Here is a 24315-nt window from a genome sequence, read left to right on the forward strand (position 1 = left end):
ATTCGATCTTAAAGTGGGTTTGCTGTCAGGAAAATCTGTATTATTTATTTATTCCGTAACATAATAATAATGACGTAACAGCTTTTTGTTCAATTTGATATATATATTTGGGGATGAGACGAGGTCTGGAAATAATGTCGTAGTTACTTAAGAAGAGTGATGTTATAATCGCGGGTACGCATGTACTGATGAGATTGAGTATATTAATGAACTGACTGGCGATCTACTGATATGTTAATATAACTGAGAGACTGGATTCGAGTAGAATGACGTTTCTGTGTCGAATGACCGGACTCGAGATGAGTAACGAGTTATGGATCGTCTTTGCCATTTATACAGATGCAGTACATATATTCCAAGAGAAATTGTAGCAATTAAATAAATCACAATATACACTTTCAATCTAGGTTATGATTGAGAAAATGCTGACAATCGCTTCCGTTACTTTGATTTGTTTTGACAAAAAAACAAACATATTAAAGTGTGTCACCCTTGTAATGCTGAGTGGTACTATGATTGCTACATATACAATACGAATGTAAGTTCAAGTAGGTACAAAGTAAGCAATACAAGAAAGAAACAATGTTTAGTAGAAGTGGGCAGAAAGGAAAAAGTAGATGTGTAAATTAGTGCTATGTTTTACCAGCCCCTCTCTTAGGTGTGTTAACTTTTAGAGCGAAATAAACAATTTTGACAGTTTATACGGCTAACTTATTGTAACAATTATTATAATATCTTAATACATAAATATGAACTACTGTCGATAACCGCCGATAGCTGCCTTGTATATAGAATAGACGCACTGGAGCAAAAATGTCGAAAAATCTAAACTGAAAATAATGGTCAAAATACTGCAAAAAGGTACAATCTATTGTAGTCGCCAATAATAATCATTTAAATATTCTAACTGGGAAAAAAATGACTTCAAAGTATCGATAGTTTTTTGGCAGCCCTTTAATGTGTAGGTATGAGTACAGTGTCGCGAAAACTTTCCTCTTTGCAATCTCTCCTGAGTGCGAAAGTTAACGATAGCACATTTTCCATATAACTTTGCGAAACTGTCGCCGTGTGTTCGATATTAAACCCCCAGTCTGCTGGGATTACAGAAACCACATAACCACTGTGAACAAAGAGTAAAAACACCACAAAGTTTAGATTTCTCGTAAGTAAATCACTGATATCTACTAAAAGTTGACAGTTTCTTCTTGCTTTTGAGAATCGATTTAAATTCATCTGTGTTATGCCTGAATTATACTAACAGACTCGTTGACGCCCACCGATCGTCTGGCCCGAGAAATGTCAATTTCGCCGTGTCGTGATCGAAATAGAAACATTTATATTATTACGTATATCCCGATATGATTGTGTCAAAGGTAGGTACGAGTAGGACCTTATCCTGGCTCCGACTACGTGCGTCGCGCCTTACCAGTGATGTTAGGTTGTCGTGTAGATAATGATATTTGAATTATAAAGAAAATAATTACAAGATAAAAAAAAACTTTTTATACACAACGTTTATAATTTTTTTGTTGAATTATTATGCTCAAAATGCTCAAACTTGTACTTGATATGAAGTAAATAAAAAAAACAAACAAACAAACAAATGTAGAATACTGAAATGTTATTTTGACATACTTTGATTTAGTTGCTAGGACCACCCCCTTAGCAACCAATAATAGTCTTACTTTTTACGGATTTTTCTGAAATAACTTTCCATACAAAACAGAATTAACTGAAAATGAATTCAATTCTGCGATGGCTAAAGGTATTAAAAGAATGCATTGGCATCGTGTCCTGATATATTCTAAAATTTCAAATGTTTCGGGAAATTAGTTAAAAATCTATTACAAGATTTGTACTGGACAAACAACCACCGGACAAACAAGAATACGAGCTAATAAAAACGTTGTAAAATAATATGCTTTTATACAATCCACAATGATTTTTAGCAGGGCGATGATTCGTTAAGAGCGTACATAAGTGAAACGGCAAATAATTTTCAACTGTATGTGGAACGAAATTACGGCCACGTTGCCATTCGGAGAGCGATAGCGAGGTGTCTGCACGTCGATTCGTTTTGTCATGGCGTCGGATGAAAATATTCTTAAATCGTGTAAAGACGACTAAAAAACTTTATGTATGTACTTAAAAAAGAAAACATGTCGATGAATATACTATTATTATTACGAATATAATAATAAACATAACATAAAAAGGACGCATGTTGAACTTTTATAACAAATTATATACCGGTCGGCTTGCGTAATTTGCACTCGCGACCCGCAATCCGCGCATCGCCTAGTCACGATCTTTTTAGACCATGCCTCAGCTGAGGTATAGCCTTAATATGTAAAGCCTACCATTAAATCATAACTATAATGGTTTTGAAATAAAGTGATTTTTGTAAATAATTCTACTATAATCTATAATTAAATAATGGTAATAATACTTTAAAGTAGAATTAACAAAAATAAAGCTGCTTCAAAGCCATAACATATTTCATGTTACACAATACCGGTAACAGACCAACAGAACAACCGATACGTAATATAATATGATAGTTTACGTATCTCTCATTGAGCCGTCCACATGCAATCGCGGCGTGACGTCTGTCGCGCGACAAGCGCAAGCGAATGCGAGACTCGAGAACGCGGCGCTTATATCCATTCCAAAATGAACGAAGACCGCCTTGCGCTCAAACGTGACAGTTTTTATGGCTACTCCAAAATAAATTACGTCGCCTAGCTTGTAAAATGCCGAGAATACATATTGCAAGTTATCGCGAACTACAAAATCTCATAGAAACCGAATATTACAATAATTATTGAGTTGTCGGGCTTTTTTCTTGCACTCGCGTTTGTTTTTTATGCCGATTTAAAAATTAATTACGTCACCTAGCTTGTTCACTGCCTAATGGAACGCGCTATATGGACGGAGCACATTTTTGGTACGCGAGCGTAAAGCGTGGTGGGACACGAACCATCACTCCTCGCGCGTTGGCGAACAGGTCAATCCAAAAGTAAATGTATTATGTTTTAGTATAAAATATCTTGTCATCTACCCGAAAATTATCAAAATAGATGCGCAAATTTCACTAAAGTTGAAGCCTTCAAACAAATAATTATAAATCAAATCTTTTTAAAGAAAAATCTACGCCGTTAAATTAGATATCGTTAAAAATAATATTGATATTTTATCTCTTTTCAATTATTATTTTTAAGACAACACCATCTATTTTCTAAATTCTACGTTGACATTATAACAGTATGTATAGCCCTGACGTTCTACAGGGACACTGTTGTACGCTAAAAACGATTTGCAGTTGTGTTGGTGTTCTTTGGTAGTATTGACACAGGGTGTGCATGAAGAATTACGGTAAATAAGCATATTTTTTGCTTTGTTTTTGTTGTAACATATTGTTTTAATAAAATATGGAATAAAAATGCGTTCTTTATAACATAGGTACCTATATATTATTTACTTATACTGATAGTTACAATTCAATGAAAACGTCGTGTATTATTATTTATTTAGTTGGGATTGGAATTTATGAATTAGCCTTAAGGGCGGACATGCTCAGCGTAGGTGAACATGGAGCTTTTATTGTATTTTCAAAGCATGCTCCTGGAAATTCCTTAAACGTTGTAGATAATCTATTTATATAATTTTGAAGCCTTATCCTTTATATTTATTTTAAACATTTGATGACTGCATAAAGTATTTTTATTACATAAAATAGTATTCTTTTAAACCTCTCGCTCTAATGTCTTAGAATAGTCATATTTCAGGACATGCATGTGCAGTGGTGTTAAGATTTTTTACATTTATTAATTTTTAAACGCATTTATAAAACCATTAGTATAATTTATGTTGGCATTGTTATAGTGAAATATTTACGATAAAAAAATATATTGATAATCTCTGTGATCCCATATTTGACAAGAATTAGGCATTTTATTATTCAAAAAATGGGCAAGATTACCACATTTGAATATACTTCTAAAGATACTAATTATAAATTTATAGAGAACTAAACAATTAAAGACAATTACAATACCGTAAATACATAATTTCGTTGGAAATGTCATTAAATTATACATATAGTCATTAGGACTTCGGAGAACAATTACAAATGGCATTTTCAACTATAAGTATAACGCTGTTAAAGTAAAATCATTAATAATAAGAACATAATTTCATACATTAGACACTTAAGACGCGCCCATTTATATAGATAGCCAGATAACAATCACTATATGAACACACTGTAGACGACTCCAAAGAATGAGTTTATGACTTGTTTTTGACCAGGGACTCTCAATAACAATAGAAACTCCGCCATTTACGCCCCTCCACTGTACGCCTAACCAATTGGTGATACGGTAATAATTGCAGGCGGTTCTATGTAGGGTTTTATTACAGGCCTACATTACAAATAATTAACATTCATATTACAAATAATACTAAAACAAATGCGAAACAATTTTAGCGTACAACAGTGACTCTGTAAAGTGTTTTACCTATACACTGTTATTATTGCCCGTAAGAATGGCTAACAAGTACTTATATCTTAGTTTGAAGTTAGTATGAGGTGATAAGTATAGCAAGAAGCAATAAGAACGATGTATCTATAGTCTAAGATAAGAACACATTTATTTTATGGTAACAGTTTGAAGTAATTAGTACCTAATCAGTAATCACAATGAACATAAAAAATGGCAGCCATGCGTGAGTAAGAAAAGCGGAATGACAACTGGGGATGTTAATTTTTGTTGAGTTTACCAAGTTAACAATGCTTCATGTGTTTGCTAAATAAAACAGAAATAGTGTATAAGGCTCCTTCTATTTATAGTTTAAATTATTTGGTTAAAACCAACCACTTGAAGCACGAGAACGTATAAGTACAACAGAATTGAATTATGGACATCGACGTTTGAAAATAGACGCCTCTTTTAATGTTAGTAAAAAGTAACAATTTAAAACTCCTGAATCACGCTAACAACCTGATGGCCCAAGAACAAATGGTTGTAAATCCTGGCAGTGACCAGAAATAATGATATTCTGTCGTCTTATTTGTGTACATTTCAAATTATTTCACGCCTACAATAAATATTTAACAGACTTTTGAACTTCGCTTCACGGTCAATAAAAGAATTCAAGTCGTCACTCACTGTGAATCCAATCGCAGAATATCATAGATAATAAAAATATTGTTTGACGTACCTACCTATAATTACTATTATTGACAGTTCCGTTGTTCACTTATTATTTGTATTTATAAAGCAGTGTTTCTCAAACCTTTTGTGAAATTGAAATTTAAAGATTTAAATTTGAAGTTTTTTTTTTTAAGAATCGAAGTTTTTTTGAATAAATATAAAATAATTAAAAATATCAAAACTATGCATTAGTTAAAAATCTTTTCCATACATTAGAGAAAACTTTGTTAATAAACATGTAATTAAAATAGCATTTTATAGGGTTTTTTTAATTGCAAGTTTATTTTTGACTTTAAATATAAATATATTTCTCTTTAATGTTCTTAGATAGGTACGTATTTATTAATTAAAACGGTTTAAAATGTAAATTATCAAGAAAACGTCTTAAATTGCAAGCTTCGTGTTTTTCCGATATGTACGTTCTGTTTTCAATACCGATTTTGAGTCAATTCAAGATGTTGTTGAAGAAAACCTTATAATTATGTAATGAACCATAATGAATAATAATTACAAATATATACCTACATACAATTATTATAAAACACCAAACATTTGAGCCACATAAATTATTACGATGTTACCATACGTTGTATTATCATTGAGTATTTTACTCACGCATAGTTTAGTTTTAACAATTAGCGGTGGTGGTGTGTGTCGCATTTTCGTTGCGCTCGGTGGCAGGTGGATTTACTCTACCGTATTTTCGACCACAGTCCCCGCTAAAGGAGTTTCACTTCAAGAATATTTTTTCAAATAATCTCACCCTCTGTTCTCTGTGCGCCTGTGGCTAAATTATGTGCCTCCGAATGCACTGTTAATTTGTCTTTTGTACCGCACTGTGGGAGATAGTGCAGCGTCACCGGATATAGAACAGTGACGTCTCACTTTTTCCAAACGTAAACACAAATTTGGCGGCCGATTTTCCTGAAACTCACAACAAAAATCGAACGACATGTCACGTAGGCGCGAGTTGAACAACACGTGCGTTCGCGAGCATTCATCCCAGACACACCAAAAGTTAATCAATTTAATGCGGGTCCACACTCGCCAAGCTACAATTAAATTTTGTGATATGATATAAAAAAGCGATACAATCTTTTACCGATTTTGGTTGGTCCACAATTATTATAACGTTTCACTTTCAAATTGCCAAGATATTCCTCCTAGCCGTTGCTTCACCATTTTTATGGGGCACCTTAATGCTGTTTTTTTTCCGTGGTGTCCTTTTTGTTAACATGTTGGGGAGTCTTCATCCTTGCATCCTTCCGATGTGTAGTCTGCACCAGGCCCGGTCACGATAACAACAAAAAAAAACGATTTATTAAAGTTCGTTTTCGATTTCAATCAAATATCTGACTAAGTTTTTATAGAATTGTAAGGGAAAATCATGAACGATATGTTTGTAATAAAACTATTCAGAGCCACTATTGGAAAACATAATATTCAAAATAAGATCATTAGCATCATGGGAGATGTAGTACATTTTAATATTGCTATACGAATAACAGAAATGAAATGTTAATTAGTCAATTAATTAAATAAAAAAGTTGATATTTTTAATAAGTTAACGATAAATAGGGAAGAAAAATATCTTAATAATTAAGTATGTAAGTAGTTATCTTGAATTATCAAAACCCTTGATATTTATTATTATATAGGTTATTTATTATATTAGCTTATTATATATTCAAGAATATTTATATAGTTGTTTCAAGTAAACACTAATAAGCAACCCCCCTCACTAAGGCATTTTTAGATGAGGAAATAATATACCTAGGGCCCCCGCGTCCATACTCCAATCGGGCCTCGGACCTGGTTTGCAGATCTCATTCTTTGTGAGATAGCCTCGACGAAGTAAAAGTAAATTTGATTTAGTTAGCCTATTAACATCATTCATAATGTTATTAAAATATAGACTTAAAGTATATTCTTTTCTTCAAAAACAGGTAGGTCACCATTTCCTGACATTAGTAATGATTAATATTTGGTGATTAATACCTACATCAGCTATTAATCTAATTCACACTGTTCAAACCTGACTAGTCTTACTTTTTTATTGCCTACTCCATAATTATAATATATACATGTGCCTTTATTGATCGTTATTTCGATCGATTTTTAAAATAAAACCTTACTTTTTTTGGATTTCGTAACGTTCGGGCCTTTACTCAATTCAATAAATAAATACTTCGTCCATGCAATGGTTTTATTCGTTTATTTCAATAATTGTTTTGAAGTAACATTTGACGACCAAGGTCGAATAGCACTTGTATTGTATGTGACTATGTGGTATACTTGGTATCAAGATTTTTAGCTCGTGTGCTTGGTTGTGGATGTGATAGGTATATAATATATATATAGTACGTCGAATGTGATAAGCCACGAGGCGTATGTCACAATTTGCAGCATTACAGGAGAGCAATTTGAAAAATACAATATTTTGTCGGTTTCTGTATATTATTATACTTATAAGTTCTTCACTGAATAACTCTTCCTTTTGTGACAGTCTTATCTATCTATTAATAATTTTCTCCAAAGCGTTCCTTATCCCCGCCCGATTTCGCTTAGCATCCTAGATGTTATATTTTTATTTTCTTGCGCAAGTGGGGGTAGGGCACAGAACAGATTGGGTAGGGGGATGTAATAAGGGGTAAACGGACACATGCGCACCAGGCCCGATCGTCACATCAGCGCAGTGGCATGCCGCGCCAGACTTGAACGCAAAACTGCGCCGGTGTTGCCATGTCTACTGGAATTTTAATTCTTTGAAAAGAATATTTTTTTGAAAAGTTTACCAGTGTACTTACTGCTCCCTAAGATGTAGTAATTTTTACTCTCGACCAGTTTCATCCGCTAGTAGGAGCATTGTCAAATATGTTAAGGGCCCGCTGAAGAGCCCGCCGTTCAAATATAATTCAGTATAAAAAGGACCTCGGCGTCGTAACTACGTCAATTTAAATCGATCTTTTCGCAAAAATCACTAATCATCGGAGATTTTATTTCAAGAAATATTATTATTATTACTGATAATTTCTGCCGCGCGGAGAATTATTATTATTTTATGAACACCTGCGAGATGAAGCCGATCAGAAAACAGGGCTGTCAAAATAATATTAAGCATTCATATTTTTTAAATGTTAATTTCATCATGGTTTTTAATCAAACCTGTGCAAGTACGTACTGATAACTTGGGTGGATTTTGTAGCAAACATACTATTGATATATATATACGGGTATATTATTATTATAACCCAATTCAAATTGAACATAGGTTGATACTCAAATACTATTATAGTATGTTTATGATTTCGAGAAAATAATACGATGGTATAATTAATCCATATCAATTATTTGAAAACATTACATTCGCACTTTGCACAAAATTACAAACACATTCGAAGTTTGCCGCACACGTACAGACCACGTGATATTTGTTTACGCAAAATCGTCGCTTTTCAAAATGGCGAATTTGATTACCAGATTTTACTGCGATGAATCAGTATGTTCCTTTTTGTCTTTTTTTATTCGTAGGTTTGTTTACTATGTACACCGAGAAATTTCCATTTATAAACTCGGACACGATTTTTACAGAAGAGTTTTGGAATATAATGCAACCAAAACTGGAAAAAAATTCTATCATGGGTGTTGACTTCCTGAATTAGCTAACCCCAGGTCCATGCCACTACGTGAACCACAGTGGATATTAAGCCATTTCCACACTGGCAACAAGTTGCTGGCAACCTCATTAAATTTTACGATACTTACCATAATTGCTTAAGAAATTTTACAATAATTATCGTAAAATCTAACGAGGTTGCCAGCAAATTAACTTGTTGCCAGTGTGGACCCGGCATTAGATGCACAAAACTTAAATAATATATATTATAAATAAAAATTTAAAATTATAAATATATATTATGATTTATGTCTTCGACAGCCCTGATGAAATAAATGTGAAATATGAGTCGGATCAGTCACAGAGCAAATTTATTAACACAAACAACTTTGACACGACCTTTTTATATTAACTAGTAGACCAGATATTATGGACCACATGTTAAAAAATCATATTTTCAATTCTCAAGGCCAATTCTGTAGAACGTCCTCTTAAACATTAGGGTGAAGACACACGGCACTGCAGTTCGAGCGCGTCGACTCAGGTCTTACTTGATTTCAAATGTATTCGATTAGAATGTAAAATTATTTGAATTGCAGTGCCGCGTGTCTTCGCCCTTACATTAAATCACCATGCTCGATCCTAACAGGATCATATGGGCCTCCACAGAGTGGAGGTTGAATTGGAAGACTTTTTGTTTTTTTACGAGAGATGGATGTAAGCCACATACCTACTCTACCTATTAGGTCTATTCTTTGTGTCCAAACACACATTGAAAAGCAACATGTGAATTTGCCAACCCTAGATTCGAACCCGGGATCCACGATATTATAAGCCGACACATTTTCGCTCCGTCATCGAGTTGCATGGTATTTTAAACATATCAAATAATAAATAAATCACTAGAATTGCTGTCATCAGAGCACCTGTATGCGAAATTATGGACCCGGTAGAAAAAAATCACATGTTTTTTTTAATGTGTGTTTGACAACAAGCGATGGGTTGGGTGAATAGCTGTCAACCATATCTCATAAAAAGTCTATTCATATGACCGAACCGGTTAATAATTAGCTTCGTAACCAGGTGGTTTCGGGTCAATTTCTCTCTGACCCATATTCTCATTTTTGAGGATGTTTATTAGAAGAATTTATACAATATGTGTACATATAATGACGTGTAATAATCTGTTTTTATTATTATTTCAGAGCAAGATGAATCGCAGATATTCGTCAAATTTTTCATGTTCCACAAGTGCTATGACCTTATTCCCACGTCGGCCAAGCTTGTCATCTTCGACACGGAGCTGCTCGTCAAGAAAGCCTTCTATGCTCTCGTTCACAATGGTGAGTTGGAGTACAAATTCTGGAGGTGGCCACCCTACTGTGTAATTTTGATGCCATTAAGTTACCACGGTAACGGGAAGATTAGAAAGTGATTAATAATATGCGCTCCAGTTTGTTTATACCTAATAATTTTGAATGTTCAAAAGTATTTTTTACTCTGGTGGTAACATGGCGTCAAAATCACAAAGCTTTACGGCTACCAACATTTAACACAACATAGTTAAACATATTTTCTACTAAATTAAAAAAAATAGTTACCACTAATTTTTTATTTAACACAAAAACAATAAATTTTAGCAACCCATGCTCGCAGTTTTTAAATGAATATAATCATTCAAATCAATATTTACTGGCGACGACGTTTCTAAAAAATATTTACTTCATCCATTTAAATTCTATCTTGTATTCAGGCCTTGGTTGCAACTTATTTTTATTTGTAGCTAATTTTAAAAATTATATTCAGGCCTTGGTGGCAACTTATTTTTATTTGTAGCTAATAAGTAGTATTGTAAAAAATACAAAAAAGATAATGTCAATTGAGAAGTATGATTTTATTATAATTTATTGAATTAATATTTTTGTCGAATGAACATGAAAAGTTTTCACATGACAAAAATATTCAATGTACCTAATAATGATTTTTTTTAAATACTTGGTTATATTTATTTTTATGCACTTGTTTGTATAAGAATAACTCTGAATGGTTGCTGGCGTTTTGAAAATATAATATAAGTAGTTACTTGAATAATAAAATTGCATTATTTATTGCTCATCTAAGATATTATGATTGTATGACAAGATGTTCATATTATCATCTTGTTCTTTCATTAGAGTTTTATTATTTTCTACATTATTATAATAATATCTTCTATGTGTTTAATGTCTTTGCTATAAAATTCAAGTAGCGTATTGCGACACTGGTAAAGTATGTTTGAGATATAATTACTAATATAGGAATCCAATGTTCATTGGTCCTGCGTTGTTTTATCACTGTTCTTAGTTTGCTCACAACTATTGGCGGCGATGCACATACTGCTATAAACATGACAGTTTGTAATTAAGCTGAACGGATAAACATATTAATAACTACAAGCAAAATTCAATTGAAGCTATGAAAATTTGAAGCAGTAAAGGGCAGTGGCGATTTTCCAGGTTGCTTCATCATAAAGTACCAAAATCCTAAAAAGATGCATATTTTTCATAATTTGTCAATATAACTATTGCTGTATTTTTATCGGTCACTACCGGTTTATCGCTTAGGCAAGATTTTCGTAAAGGCAAATCCAGACCTGTTAGCGCCTAGGGCCTCAATGTACCTAAAACCATCACTGGTAAAAGAACTTTAGTGACTTTAAAATGATTTTTGACGGATGTGACAAGGTTGTGGAAATTTACTTATTTTAATTTTTTAAATGCGATATGTTTGGCTGTTTCTTTAAAAATACATGATGATCTATGTAAATATCATGCAAATGTGAATTTACCGATGTCAAAAATGGGGTCTAGTGCATTTTTCAAAGTCGCTTTGCGTGATAATATAATGGTCTATATTTCAAGGTATTTGTGAAGTTCACTTTAAAAGCCCTGTGAAAGTAATTACCTTTTAAAATGATCTGTTACAGATAAATACTAGAAACCCAATATCATTTGTATAAAATATATTTTTTTATTACCTACTTGTGAGAATGAAATAATTGAAAAGTGATTTCACAAATTACTCTCTAAAATATTAAAATCATCGAAAGGAAACTTATATATGAAAGGTAACTATTTGTATGTCTTTTGTTATAGAATTGTTGACTGTTTCTTTTCACATTTCACATTTCCCCCCTTGTTATTTGCAATAGACCTAAGCGAAGTATGCCATTATAATTAATACTTAGTTTAATTAATTAATAATTAGTTGTGTATTCTTTGTGAAAACGTTGGGAGAATGTGAGTTGTAAATATTTCTTGAAACATGGCGTTATAATGTTGTGGTCCAGGAGTGCGAGCTGCTCCGCTGTGGGACTCCCAGCGCCAGCAGTTTGTGGGCATGCTCACCATCACCGATTTTATCAAGATCCTGCAGATGTATTACAAGAGTCCAAATGCTGCCATGGATGAGCTTGAGGAACACAGGCTGGAGACATGGAGAAGTGAGTGTCACCCTTTAATATATCACTGAACTTTTGAATTAGATTATTCAAATTTCAATTATCCAATTGCATTCTGATGACTGAGAATGGAAATTTAAACCTTAACCTTTTGGCTTGACAAAATGCAAGGTAAATTAACGGTAAAATCGTTAACTAATATGGTAAAATGTTTTAGGAACAATCTGATAGGGATCAGTATGTGTCATATTTTGAAATTATTTGTTTTGACCGGATTGTTAGTACTACTGAGATATCTCGTATCTGGCAGTGATCGAGTTAATATAAGTTAAATTCTTTTGGAATGTTTGATTTATTATTGCATTCGTTTATTTCATAATCCTACATTATCCATGAAACATGTACATCAGTAGTGAAGACTCTTTACTGAACGGTCATCTCTATAGCACCGAGATGAAAAAATTACGCGTTGTTCTGTATTTATAATTTAATAACATACTTATTTTCTACTGTCTTTCCCTTGTATTTTGGTAGATTTATTACGTATTTTGTAAGTGTTTTAGGTACAAGTCAGTTTACAGGAAGCTAGGCGGGAATCGCGCTAATTTTCATAGCCGATTGTGGCAAAATTAATGAATTCAAGAAGGAAAACCAAACCTAACCTACCTAACTTATCTTAAACGACTGTGGTGACTTGGAAGACTTGATATAGAAGTCGCATTGTAGGAGCATTTTAGGAGGAGGAGTTTTTTACGTTGCCACATACTTAAGTATCCATGTGTGAAACAAGATTCTAATATATAAATGATTTGTATGAAAAGTATTTTATTCTTAACATTGGCTTATATCCCATGTACATGGTTTATAAAATGTTGCTATTATTTTCATAGCAATGTATTTAATTAGAATTTTTAGCTTGACTTGTCCTTCAAACACTAAAAACATTAATAATCAAAAAATAATAAAAATATATCTCTTAGTATAAATAGGCTGTTTACAGAATGTTGAAAACTGTTATGTAGAATTTACAACAAGTGCACTTGTATTTGTTCAATCCTCACTGTGTCAATTATTATCTTTTGACTGCATAACGTCCATGACATATTCACTTACATTATTGGCTACATAAGATTATTAAATTCATTATTCCGTGTATCTTATTTTTCAGATGTTTTGAAAGGGTCTATCATCCCTCTTGTATCAATTGGTCCGGATGCCTCTCTGTACGATGCCATTAAAATTCTCATCACCAATCGAATTCACAGGCTGCCGGTAATCGATAGTTCTACAGGCAACGTGCTATACATCCTCACGCACAAAAGAATTCTCAGATTCTTATTCCTTTACGTATGTATTCTTAATTGCAGTAAAAATGTATCTTATATCTTCGTATGACAGTAGGGTGCAGTATATAACACAGAAAATGTACAGAACCAAAACTATAGACACCAACATACACACATAATGTCCCTTGGTGCGGTTATTATTATTAATTTAGAATTCTGTGGTTGCAGGGTAAAAGTTTTAAAGTTGCGTAATGCTAATGTGTGTAAAGAATTGTGCTCTTTTTTATGTATCATAGATTTTGTCACATGTAAGCAAAATAAATAGATATTTTAATTTGTAGAAATAGCTTAAATTGGGAAAACTCTTCAGAAAAATTATTTATTGAAAGCATTGAAAACAATACAATAATCACTAATAAAATAATAATAATCAATAATCTAAGCAAGAGTATCTTTAAAATCGTGATTTATTTCAAAACCGATTATCTCAGCTGCTGACTGACAAGACTTGTCAGACTTGACAAGACTTGACTTACAAGTTTTGTTTATATAATAACAATTTTACGTTAACATTGTTTGTAATAATTCTGCTGAATAAACTGGGAGATTTGGGTATCATCGGTTCCTTTAATTAATTATTAATCGAGTAAAACTGGGAAATATTTGAAAGGTGCTCATCAAATTCACAACACACCGCCATATCGATGATGTGACAATACTTTTCGCATTTACGTTAAGTGTTACGATATTATATGCACCTTGCTTAGCGGTGAGTCTATTACTCCAATCTTATATGTGACATATTTAAGAATTAGGAGAAGCCTACTGATTCTGTACCGTTCTATACCCAATAATAAATTGTCCTAGAAAATTGTTATAATTTTTGTATTATCAAACTAATTTAAAAGTGAATCAGAAAAACGAAATAACTATATCAATAGTTAGTGGCGGGCTTCTAGACGTGGAGACCGAACGCACTGCTTGATTTTGAGGGACCCTATGATAGAAAATAAAATAAAAACCGTAAATCACATAAAGTATTTGTTTCAATTAATATTGAGGACGACAGTATGTCTTTGCTAGTCATCCATATGTTGCATGGTTCCAGCTGGTATTTTCCAAACAGGCTTTAATTTGAGAATGCGTATGCATATGAAAAAATACTAAACTGATTTGGATCAATTTGAAATTTAATTAACTTGTTTCACATTCGTTCTTCTGATGCTTTCAGATAAATGATATGCCTAAACCAGCATACATGGATATGATTCTTCGTGACCTGCACATCGGCACAACGGAAAACATTGAAACTGCCAAAGAGGAGACGTGCATCATAGATGCTCTGAAGAAGTTTGTCAATCGCCGCGTATCTGCACTTCCTATTATCGATGCTGAAGGGAAGCTGAAGGATATATACGCAAAATTTGATGTCATAGTAAGTACCGTATTGACCCGAATGTAAGGCGACCCCTTATTTTGAAACACAAATAACACATAGTATTTTGCACGCATCTGTTATAAAATTTAGCATCTGAAGCCCATTAAGTGTGCCCAATCCAGCCACCATGCAACATGATTTGGATGCCACGACGATATCTTATTTTATATACAGTACCTGCCTGATTTCATGCCGGTGAATAGGATTAATTGAATTATCTGTAGTTTATATTATGAATTCATTAATATAATAACAGAGTGATATTGTGGCATACAGATCATGTAGTCAAGCGTTTTATTTAATTCACATTTCCAAATGTAAGCTGAATAGTGTAATGCAATGTCTTTGGTGGTGAATTTGAAATGTTAGTTCTATTCATGCATATGTTATGTTACGATACTTAGCTCATGTGGAAATGTTTCTTAAAGAGTGCTTTAGCTCCTAATTCAATAGAAATGATTATTTGAAGATTGCTCACCTTTAGTTTAGTGTGAGATGTTCTCTCATATGTCAAAATATGTCTTCTGAGTTTATATGTTAATTAAAATTATTCAAAAGTTCATCTGTATCGTTCTTCTTAGAGATCCAATGAATTTTACTATGGGAAGATATTTGTTGTAACTGAGAACATCTCGTACCCAACCTTACCCATGTACAATGATCATTTCAAAACGATGACATTACTTAATTTTTATTTAATTTCAAGAAGGTAATACTAAATTGTCATTTACAATCTATGACACAATCTGATTTTAATAATTAAATAACTATTGAATTAATTTTGTTATTTAGGATATTTCAAATAAATATGTAAATACTATTTCCGTACTATGTATACTAGAGGTGAGTTGGAAATACTGTCACCAGTTTGTGTACTTAAGTATCGAATGAAACTACCCATACTCAGTACGTGTGGCCCAATAAACTTGTTCCAAAAAACTTGTGATGATACCATCGCGAGTCCCTCGCTAGTTGGTAGACTTTCAATACTACTGACAATAAATGCGCGCGAGCAAGATAGCATTTGAATACAATTACATTTTAATTTATTAGTCTATGCTTGCGAACCACATCATCTTATGTATGAACAATAAATAGTTCATAAATTGTGAGGTGACTGCAGTTTAAAATATAAAAAATCATTGTTATTCATTTTATGTTCACAAGAATATTATAACATAACATAAAAACAACTCATAAATTTTAAATGTATTTAAAATTTTATAATAAATGGGACATTTCGAAAAGCCCAGCTCAGTGTATTTTTAGCGATTCTATTGAAGCCGATATTTCGAATACTAATATGGAGTTAAGTTTTAGTTCCAGTTGAGTATGAGACTTATGTCGCATACGCACGCCAAACGCTCTATATAGTATTTCAAATACTAGTAAGTATTTTGGAACAAGTTTTGATACTATGTATTTTTTTATACTGGTAGTAAGTATACATAGTCTTCAAAATTGACCAGTTTTCCCACCTCTAATGTATACCCACTGTAAATTATGATAGCAACATGTAGATTTCAACTTACATACGATGGAAAAGACTTAAAAATATTTAAAATAAATCATGTTAACCATTTATGAAACCAATGGCAATTAAAGTAGACAAAATATATTCAGTTGTTTCATAGTCACGATTACAATATATTTTAATTCAGGGTTTATATATTTTTGTTATGCCTGTAAAAATATACACATCGATTGTCTATTATCTACTTGAAATCAAATCGTATTGAAGTGATGTCATAATTTTGAAATGATAATTGTATATATGTTAGAAATAAGTCCCAACACAAAGCTGAGATTTTTTGAATTGTTTCTATTGAAATACGACTCGCTGCACGCTTGTGGTGGCATCCATGTAACAACAGTTTTTATGTTTGCTATTTTGCTTTAGCATTTACACAGTTTTGCAAGGTAACCCATTCTTTAATGTCTAGTACAATTTAGAGTTTCTTGTCTAGTAGAAAAAATAAAAATACTTTATTTAGTTAATGCGTTGTTTTTCTTCCCAATTGATGATATTTTGCTTTTCATATCCGTTGCTAAAAATGCACAATACCATAGAACTCTATAAACCATAAATAATAAATATTATATAAGTAATAATTTAACCATTTCGAATGACTTTAGTGGTGGATTTCTATGTACCCTTTTTTTAACTACTATTTATTAGTCAAAACTTTAATCATGTTAATTAATTATTGGTGGAAAGACTTCATAATATTAATTAAAATAAAAAATATATATATAGATATATGCAGCTTTTAATCCACATAATACAATATCAATCAGAACCGGTTTTATCTGCTTAGATATGAATGAAATCGTAAGTAGAAAAATTCTGTTCTGATTGTTGTTAAATTATTTTGATTAGGTAATATGAGGTATTTATTCCCAAAAATCGATAAGTCCACATAATATTGATCATAAATATATATCTAATAAACTATTTGCATAATGTGTAATTACATGTAATGATCTCTATCTTTCAAAACCTGCCAAAGCAAACCAAAAAGATGTTTACAACTTAGTAACTTGCAGAAACCAATTAAATATATATATAAATAAATGCCAATACATTGTCTAATTTTACTTTGCTTATATTAATTGCAATAAAGGGCTTATTGACTAATGAAAATTTTTTTTTTCAAATAAGAAAATATAATAGAATGGAAAAACCAATGACGTTTGAAACACAAAAATATTGTTTTATTACAAATATTGAATTGTGGACTTATCACTATTTGAAAATTCTCATCTCATATTATAATATATTGTTTTATTTCAATTAACTGTTACACTGTGAACATTCATCAATGGCACATGCACAACTACTGTCAAAGAATATTGTTAATTATTGTTTATATACTACCAAATTAATTTATTAAAAGATCGTGAAAACATAATTGAAAGCATCGTCCCTATAAAAAGGGTCTATATGCAAAAACAAAAATGTTCACGGAAAAATAAACACTTAAGGAAATAAGTACAACAATTTCAATTTTTCGTGTGTATATTTTGAATGATAAGCATTTTCTTATTTTAAAAATAATATTTTAAGATAACATGTAATTGAGCAAACAATAAAAACATAAAAAATAAACAAATCAATTCAAAGTATCAAATTGTATGTCGCATGTAGACCCCTCTACGAGTTTTAATAAGAAGTGTGGCGATATTATGAACATTAAATTCCCCACATTGTGTATACTGTTGTATAGGCCCTTTAAATACAATAAAATCACTTTTGATACCAATGTATTTTATAGACCCTTTTTATTGGGACGCCTTCAATTATTAAGTATGAACTTCTTCACTATTATTCACTATCTTTTACAAACTTTTAATAAATTAATTTGGTATGAAAATGATAATTAACTATATTTGCAGTTTGCATTTGCCAATTAATTGATGAACGTGTATAGTACCTGAAGATGCCGAAAGGCGAAACCCGTGTTGCGAAAAAATACTCTGATAGAAAAGTACAAAAATTAAATCGATTAGAATTCATAATCAAATTCCATCACGTAGGTACCCTGAGTCGATAATATTATTTTTTTATAGGATAGTACGCCTTTCTGAGAGAAGGGATGATAAACATCTACATTTCAGAACTTTCATCTTTAGGCTCCGAACATAAAGCTAGTCTAATCTTAGCACACGACATTTGAAACATGTACCTCGCCTTATATTTGTGCCAATGCGGTATTTATTATACATATTAAAATTATTGCTATTCAGGTTGCATTCTTTGTCATGTACTAAGCTTATTTTTTCCTTACATAACTACTTGTAATCGCCATCATCATATGCGGAAGCAATCCCTGATCACAGGGGTTGCAAGAAGGAGAGGAACATCATTACGAGAATTCAAATAAAAACATGTTAAGTTGAAACAATAAGGTCAATAATTAATAAATATCTGAAGTTTGACACACGTGGGAAATGAACACCTCAGTGTATTTTTTGTACATTATTATTGAACGCAAAGAATGGGTTTGGGATTGTTATTATCATAGTTTATTCTTTGTGTTGTTGGGTGGAAGGAATGTTGGAAATCATTGTTTATTTTTATTGTTCGTTACACAATTGATATAAAGAACATGTAATTTGTGCAAAAAACATTAGTACGTGTTGAAGATGGCAGAAAAACTTTGAGACTAAATTATACTTTCTTCGAGTAGAATTTCAGTGATTAAAAAGTTGTTAAGTAAGTACACCTACTATTATTATCGTATATTTGATACGAATCAATATCGAAAATGGTCTGATTGAATTTAATTGGAATGTTACTGTCTACAAATAATCGTCGCATCTTACATAAATGGTGCATGCTTTTAAAATAGGTATGTACAAAATTATCGCTCGGTAAAATGCTACTCGAAGAATGTGTAATATGGTTTCAAAGCTTTTCTGCCATCTGCAATATGTACAAGTGTTTTGGCCAAAATTACCTAATACAAATGTTCATGTGCAATTTACTGAACACGGAAATAATGTGTCGTAATATGTAGTGGCTTTGCATTTATTCATTATTAGCTATAGGTAAAATCTGCTGTGGGTGTCTAGAGGAAATTGCTTCATGTCTGCTTTTCTTATGCTGCTCACCATTTTTTAGACCCAATATGAATATAGTCTAGCCATTTCAATTTGGGTCTTTCAAACCTGCTCATTCCATCTAGGTTTTGTAAAAATGGTTTTTTTTATCATTTGTTATATAATTGGATTGGAAAAAAAATATCTTGTACTAAAGCAGTTGAAAAATAAATTCTACCTACGTTACAATAAAACTCAGGGACTCTCAACCCTCTTCTAATAGTGACACACACCACAAATATAACGTCCACCATTGCCCACCTGCATAAGCAACATTAAAATAGATTAAAAAGTGATTGTTAAAATTTCTCGTGCTGGAAAATTGCATCAAGCATACATATCCATATAACATTTGTTATTAATTGGATATTCCCCGAGCTACCGATATTTCTGATTGCCCGCCCACGCACTCCGAGATAAAATCGGCTGTGAAAAGGCTCAAGAACGGAAAGGCACTGGGGGAGACGGGATTCATCCTGAATTCCTCAAGTTCAGCCTGACCGCAATCCTGCACCCTATGTTTCATCTGATCACAAAGATGTGGGAAGAAGAGCGCTGTCCAAATGACTGGGTGAACGGTGAAATCATCACACTTCATAAAAAAGGTGACCCTCTTAGTTGCGACAATTACCGAGACATTACGCTACTCAGTGTTCCTGGAAAGATTTTGGCAAACATCCTCTTGATGAGAATAAGGGTCCCAATAATGCACGTCCTCAGGAAAAACCAGGCCGGGTTTCTACCTGGTCGAGCGTGTGCAGACCAAATCTACAACCTTCGATGTCTTCCTGCTTTGTGGATTATGAGAAGGCTTTCGACAGTCCACACCGCTCCTCCCTCTGGATAATCAAATGCCTGCACAAGAATAGCAAATGCTGTGTCAGAATGGGACACACTGTCACGGAATGGTTCGTGGTGATGACCGGAGTCAGACAGGGTTGTGTTCTTGCACCATTTCTCTTCATCATCCTCTTTTACTTCATACTACCGAAGTCAATACCACCCGACCGAGGCATACCTGTTACCCCCACGGTGAAGCTATGCGACCTGGAATACGCCGATGATGCTGTCCTATTCGACAACTCAATTGAGGGCATTCAAGAGACAATTGACAGGTTGCATAACAACTCATCTCACGTTGGTTTGAAAATCAACGCGAAGAAAACCAACATTTTGTGTAAAGCACCTGTCCTGACCCAGATTTACCTCTGATTAGCGACAAACAAAACATCGAAAGCGTCGATAGCTTCAAGTACCTGAGGGTACACATCACGGGAGATGGCAATTTGCAGAAAGAGCTCGCTATCCGAATGGGAATGGCTGGAGCAACATTCAACTCGATGCAGAATGTCTGGGACTCACGATTGTACTCAGTCAAAACCAAATGCCGCCTATTGGACGCTTGCATTTTGACGGTGCTGTTTTACGGTAGCGAATCATGGCGCCTTACGAAGGCTCTGAGCAACCGTATACTGAGCTTCGAAAACAGATGTTTGCGACGGATACTGGGTGTGCTGTGTTATGACTTTAGGAGCGACAAGGAGATAAGAGAACGCACCAAGCAGCCTCTCATCACGCTGAGAGTGAAGAGACGACGTTGGACCTGGTTCGGCCACGTGCTGCAGATGCCAAAAGAGAACCTCAACCTGGCTTGCCTGTTCTTCAAGCTGACTGGATTCCGGCATCCTGGAAGGCCGCTAAATATTATCTATAGAGTGTGTACGGCGGAGTAAAGGAGTAAAGTACGGTGTAAAGACTGGCGAGCGACTGGGATTCTTGGAGGCGCCGTGTGGTGTCCATATGCTCCAATTAAGGGCCGGATATGGCCGAAGAAGAAGAAGAAGGATATCGGATAATGGTTTTACAAGTGATGTTGTATCCTTTTTAAAGTTAATGACTAATGCTGGACTGATTTAAGGGCATCCTGTTCTAAATAATAATTAATATTGACTGATATTTTGATGTAATTTTTCTTAATGTATAGCTGCAATTAGGATGCCTATTGCAAATTTGTAATTGTGTCTTTACAGGATACAGAGTAGTGAAGGCAGCTTATGCGTGAAATAGAAAGCAATAACCTGTTCTTTTCTGTCAACATATTCACTCAAGTATAGAGATTGTGATGTCCATATTTTCTGTCAATGTGTCCTACATGCTTATGACGTGGTCCACCTGTCACAAGTGTCCAAATTTTAAGACCTAGCTCCTGGCTCCACAAACATTTGTTGAATGCTTGAATGCGATGTTTTTTTTTTTTTTTTTGTTCAATGTGTATTTGTTCCAGTATTTCGGTCATCCAAGTGTCTTGGAAGTTACTCGACCACATCATTCATGTTGCAGGGCACATTGATCACTTGGTCCATAATACCGAAGTTGCTCATAACGTAGACGCCTGATCTGTATAAGCAGTAGTCGTTGAGATATTAGATATTCACTGAGTAGATACAACAGCTGCAAGTGTGTTGGCTTCGGTGGATACGTGAAGCCTTACCTCTTACTCAACGTTGGCACCTTTCCTTGCTTTACTGATGTAAAGTGGTTTGAGCACAACACAAACTGTTGAACGTCTTCATCTTGAATTCCTGTCGTAAGAATTGCAACATTGCTGCATCATTTACATTTAGGAAACAAATGTTATCACAAACTCCACAAACGTAGCCCAACTTGTTGCCATTGAACGACTGTTCAAAGTTCGCCAGATGTCAATGAGTTATAAATATTAAATCTCGATTTTTTAACGTCTCATCTGCTTGTATTTTGTCGCATTATATCAGTTCTATCTCATTGTCGACATCCATTGCGTGTGAACTTGTGTCAGGTGATGCGGCACTTGCACGACTGGTGCTCACATCAACTTGTCGACGCTGCCTCATCCTTCGCATTCATTCTGGTGCTTTCATAGGGGTTTTTTGGATTCCTTATTTATTCTTCTTACACTTTGTAAGCATTTATGATGGGTTTTTACCTTCTTGTTTTGAAGATATTTCGACATCTATGAAATTTTAAGGGAAAATTTCTCCAAGTTAAACACTTTGTCATTGTACATGATATGTTCAAGTTCTCTCACTATTGTCACTATAAGTATAGATAATTTTCCCCTATAACTTTGCGACTATGTTGTGGTGGCGTGAGAGGTCACATGCTCAAGCTGGAGTTAAGAGGGTAGGTGGGATGGAATTGGCTCATGCAATCGACAATGATGAAAATGGATGAAAATTTGTAACATCTGTTAATTAGGATTTGGTGAAAGTTTTTCTTTAAATTAGTCAATTTGTGATTTCAGAATCTTGCTGCTGAAAAAACTTATAACGATTTAGATGTGACCCTTAAACAAGCCAATTCTCACCGCAATGAATGGTTTGAAGGGGTGCATAAATGCACGCTGGATGAAACATTATATGACATCATGCAAAGAATTGTGAGAGCCGAGGTAAGAATATCCAAATTACGGTTTTTAGTATATGCGATTGGCTGATCCAAAAAAATGAACTAAGGAATATATGCTTGCATTTAAACACAGATGTCGCATGTGTGTACTCGACCTATTCACAGTAGTGATCGGTGCGTGTCAGTCCGATCCTGTTAGGAAATAGGAGTGTGTGGTTTTTTGTTTTTAACTTAAAATAATTAAAAAACAGTTACATTTTATTAATATTTCTTTCTTTGTAAAAAGTCCTTAAATATTAACAAGAAAAAGTGAATAAAAGTTTTTGCTCTCTTTACATTTTTATCAATAAAAAGTATAATAATTAAGTAGGAATTTCGCTATTAACAGGGGATTTGAAAAACAAAATTTAAAATAGGACATACTAAACAAAATTAACGTTATATATAAACGTAAAAGTGAAGATTAGTGTACTGATGATTCAAATTCATTTCTGAAAACTTCAACATCTTCTTTGTGTAGATGGTTCTTTATTAAAATTCTGTCAATTTATTATTATCCTTTGTATTAAATGTACTATAAACATAACACATAAGCATGAAGTTCGATAGTTTTGTCTGAAAATATGGCGTAGTTAGAGCGACGCAGAGAGTTAGAGAAAACGATGTGATATGCTTCATGTAAGAGCAGTCGGAAGTAATAATGGTAGCAATAATTAAATTTACCTATATAATTCGTGCGCAGTAGGATAAATTGCAATCTGCGCAATTTCAAGGATAAGCTATAAAATCCTCAAATCCTAAAGGACTGAGAAGTTGAAGGGGCTCGGTCTAGAATTTTGCTTATTGAAGAATCTACAATAGTAAAACATATACTTTTGTAAATCTGTCAAGCAAGATCGTTTATCATCCCATTTTTATATAAGGGAAAAGAGTTATAAGAGTGGGGGATAGTAATATGGGAAAACCATCTTTTTAAAATATTATTATGTAGCTGTCACAATTGTTTTGTGTGATATTTTGATCTCTATAATAGGCACTGTTATATTTTGAACTATAAATTTCTGTTTGCTACAAATAATTGGATTCAAATTTATGTTTTGATTCACTGAAAACCAATAAATTGTGCGCACCATAAATTAATAATAAATGTTCCTCGTTCAGGCGAAAGTCACAAAAGTATCATTTTGAGGTATTAAAATTAAAATGTTTGTAAACTGTATGAAAATTCGTGTTTTTGACATTTGAAATTTATTTGATAGAGATCTTTATCACAATAGGTCTTGTCTTGTATACAGATAGTAAATTGTTGCCAGTTAAAGAGGATATTTTTC

The 24315-nt window shown here is 33.2% G+C and overlaps 1 protein-coding gene across 6 annotated transcripts in view; it reads left to right on the forward strand.

Annotated features, from left to right (window-relative positions):
* The window catches only part of LOC147079646 (uncharacterized), a 256411-nt gene that overhangs the window by 223286 nt on the left and 8810 nt on the right, over nt 1–24315 (forward strand). For all 6 annotated transcript variants that reach the window (XM_085942773.1, XM_085942756.1, XM_085942733.1 and 3 more), the window contains 5 exons: nt 10038–10175; nt 12161–12313; nt 13440–13618; nt 14789–14992; nt 22881–23027. In XM_085942773.1, coding sequence (XP_085798899.1) covers nt 10038–10175; nt 12161–12313; nt 13440–13618; nt 14789–14992; nt 22881–23027 — 821 coding nt within the window. The remainder of the gene's footprint in view (nt 1–10037; nt 10176–12160; nt 12314–13439; nt 13619–14788; nt 14993–22880; nt 23028–24315) is intronic.

The sequence above is a fragment of the Rhyacophila brunnea genome, unplaced genomic scaffold (assembly GCF_057557595.1).
Source record: "Rhyacophila brunnea isolate RB1 unplaced genomic scaffold, BYU_Rbru_1.0 scaffold_1, whole genome shotgun sequence".
Classification (NCBI taxonomy): domain Eukaryota; kingdom Metazoa; phylum Arthropoda; class Insecta; order Trichoptera; family Rhyacophilidae; genus Rhyacophila; species Rhyacophila brunnea.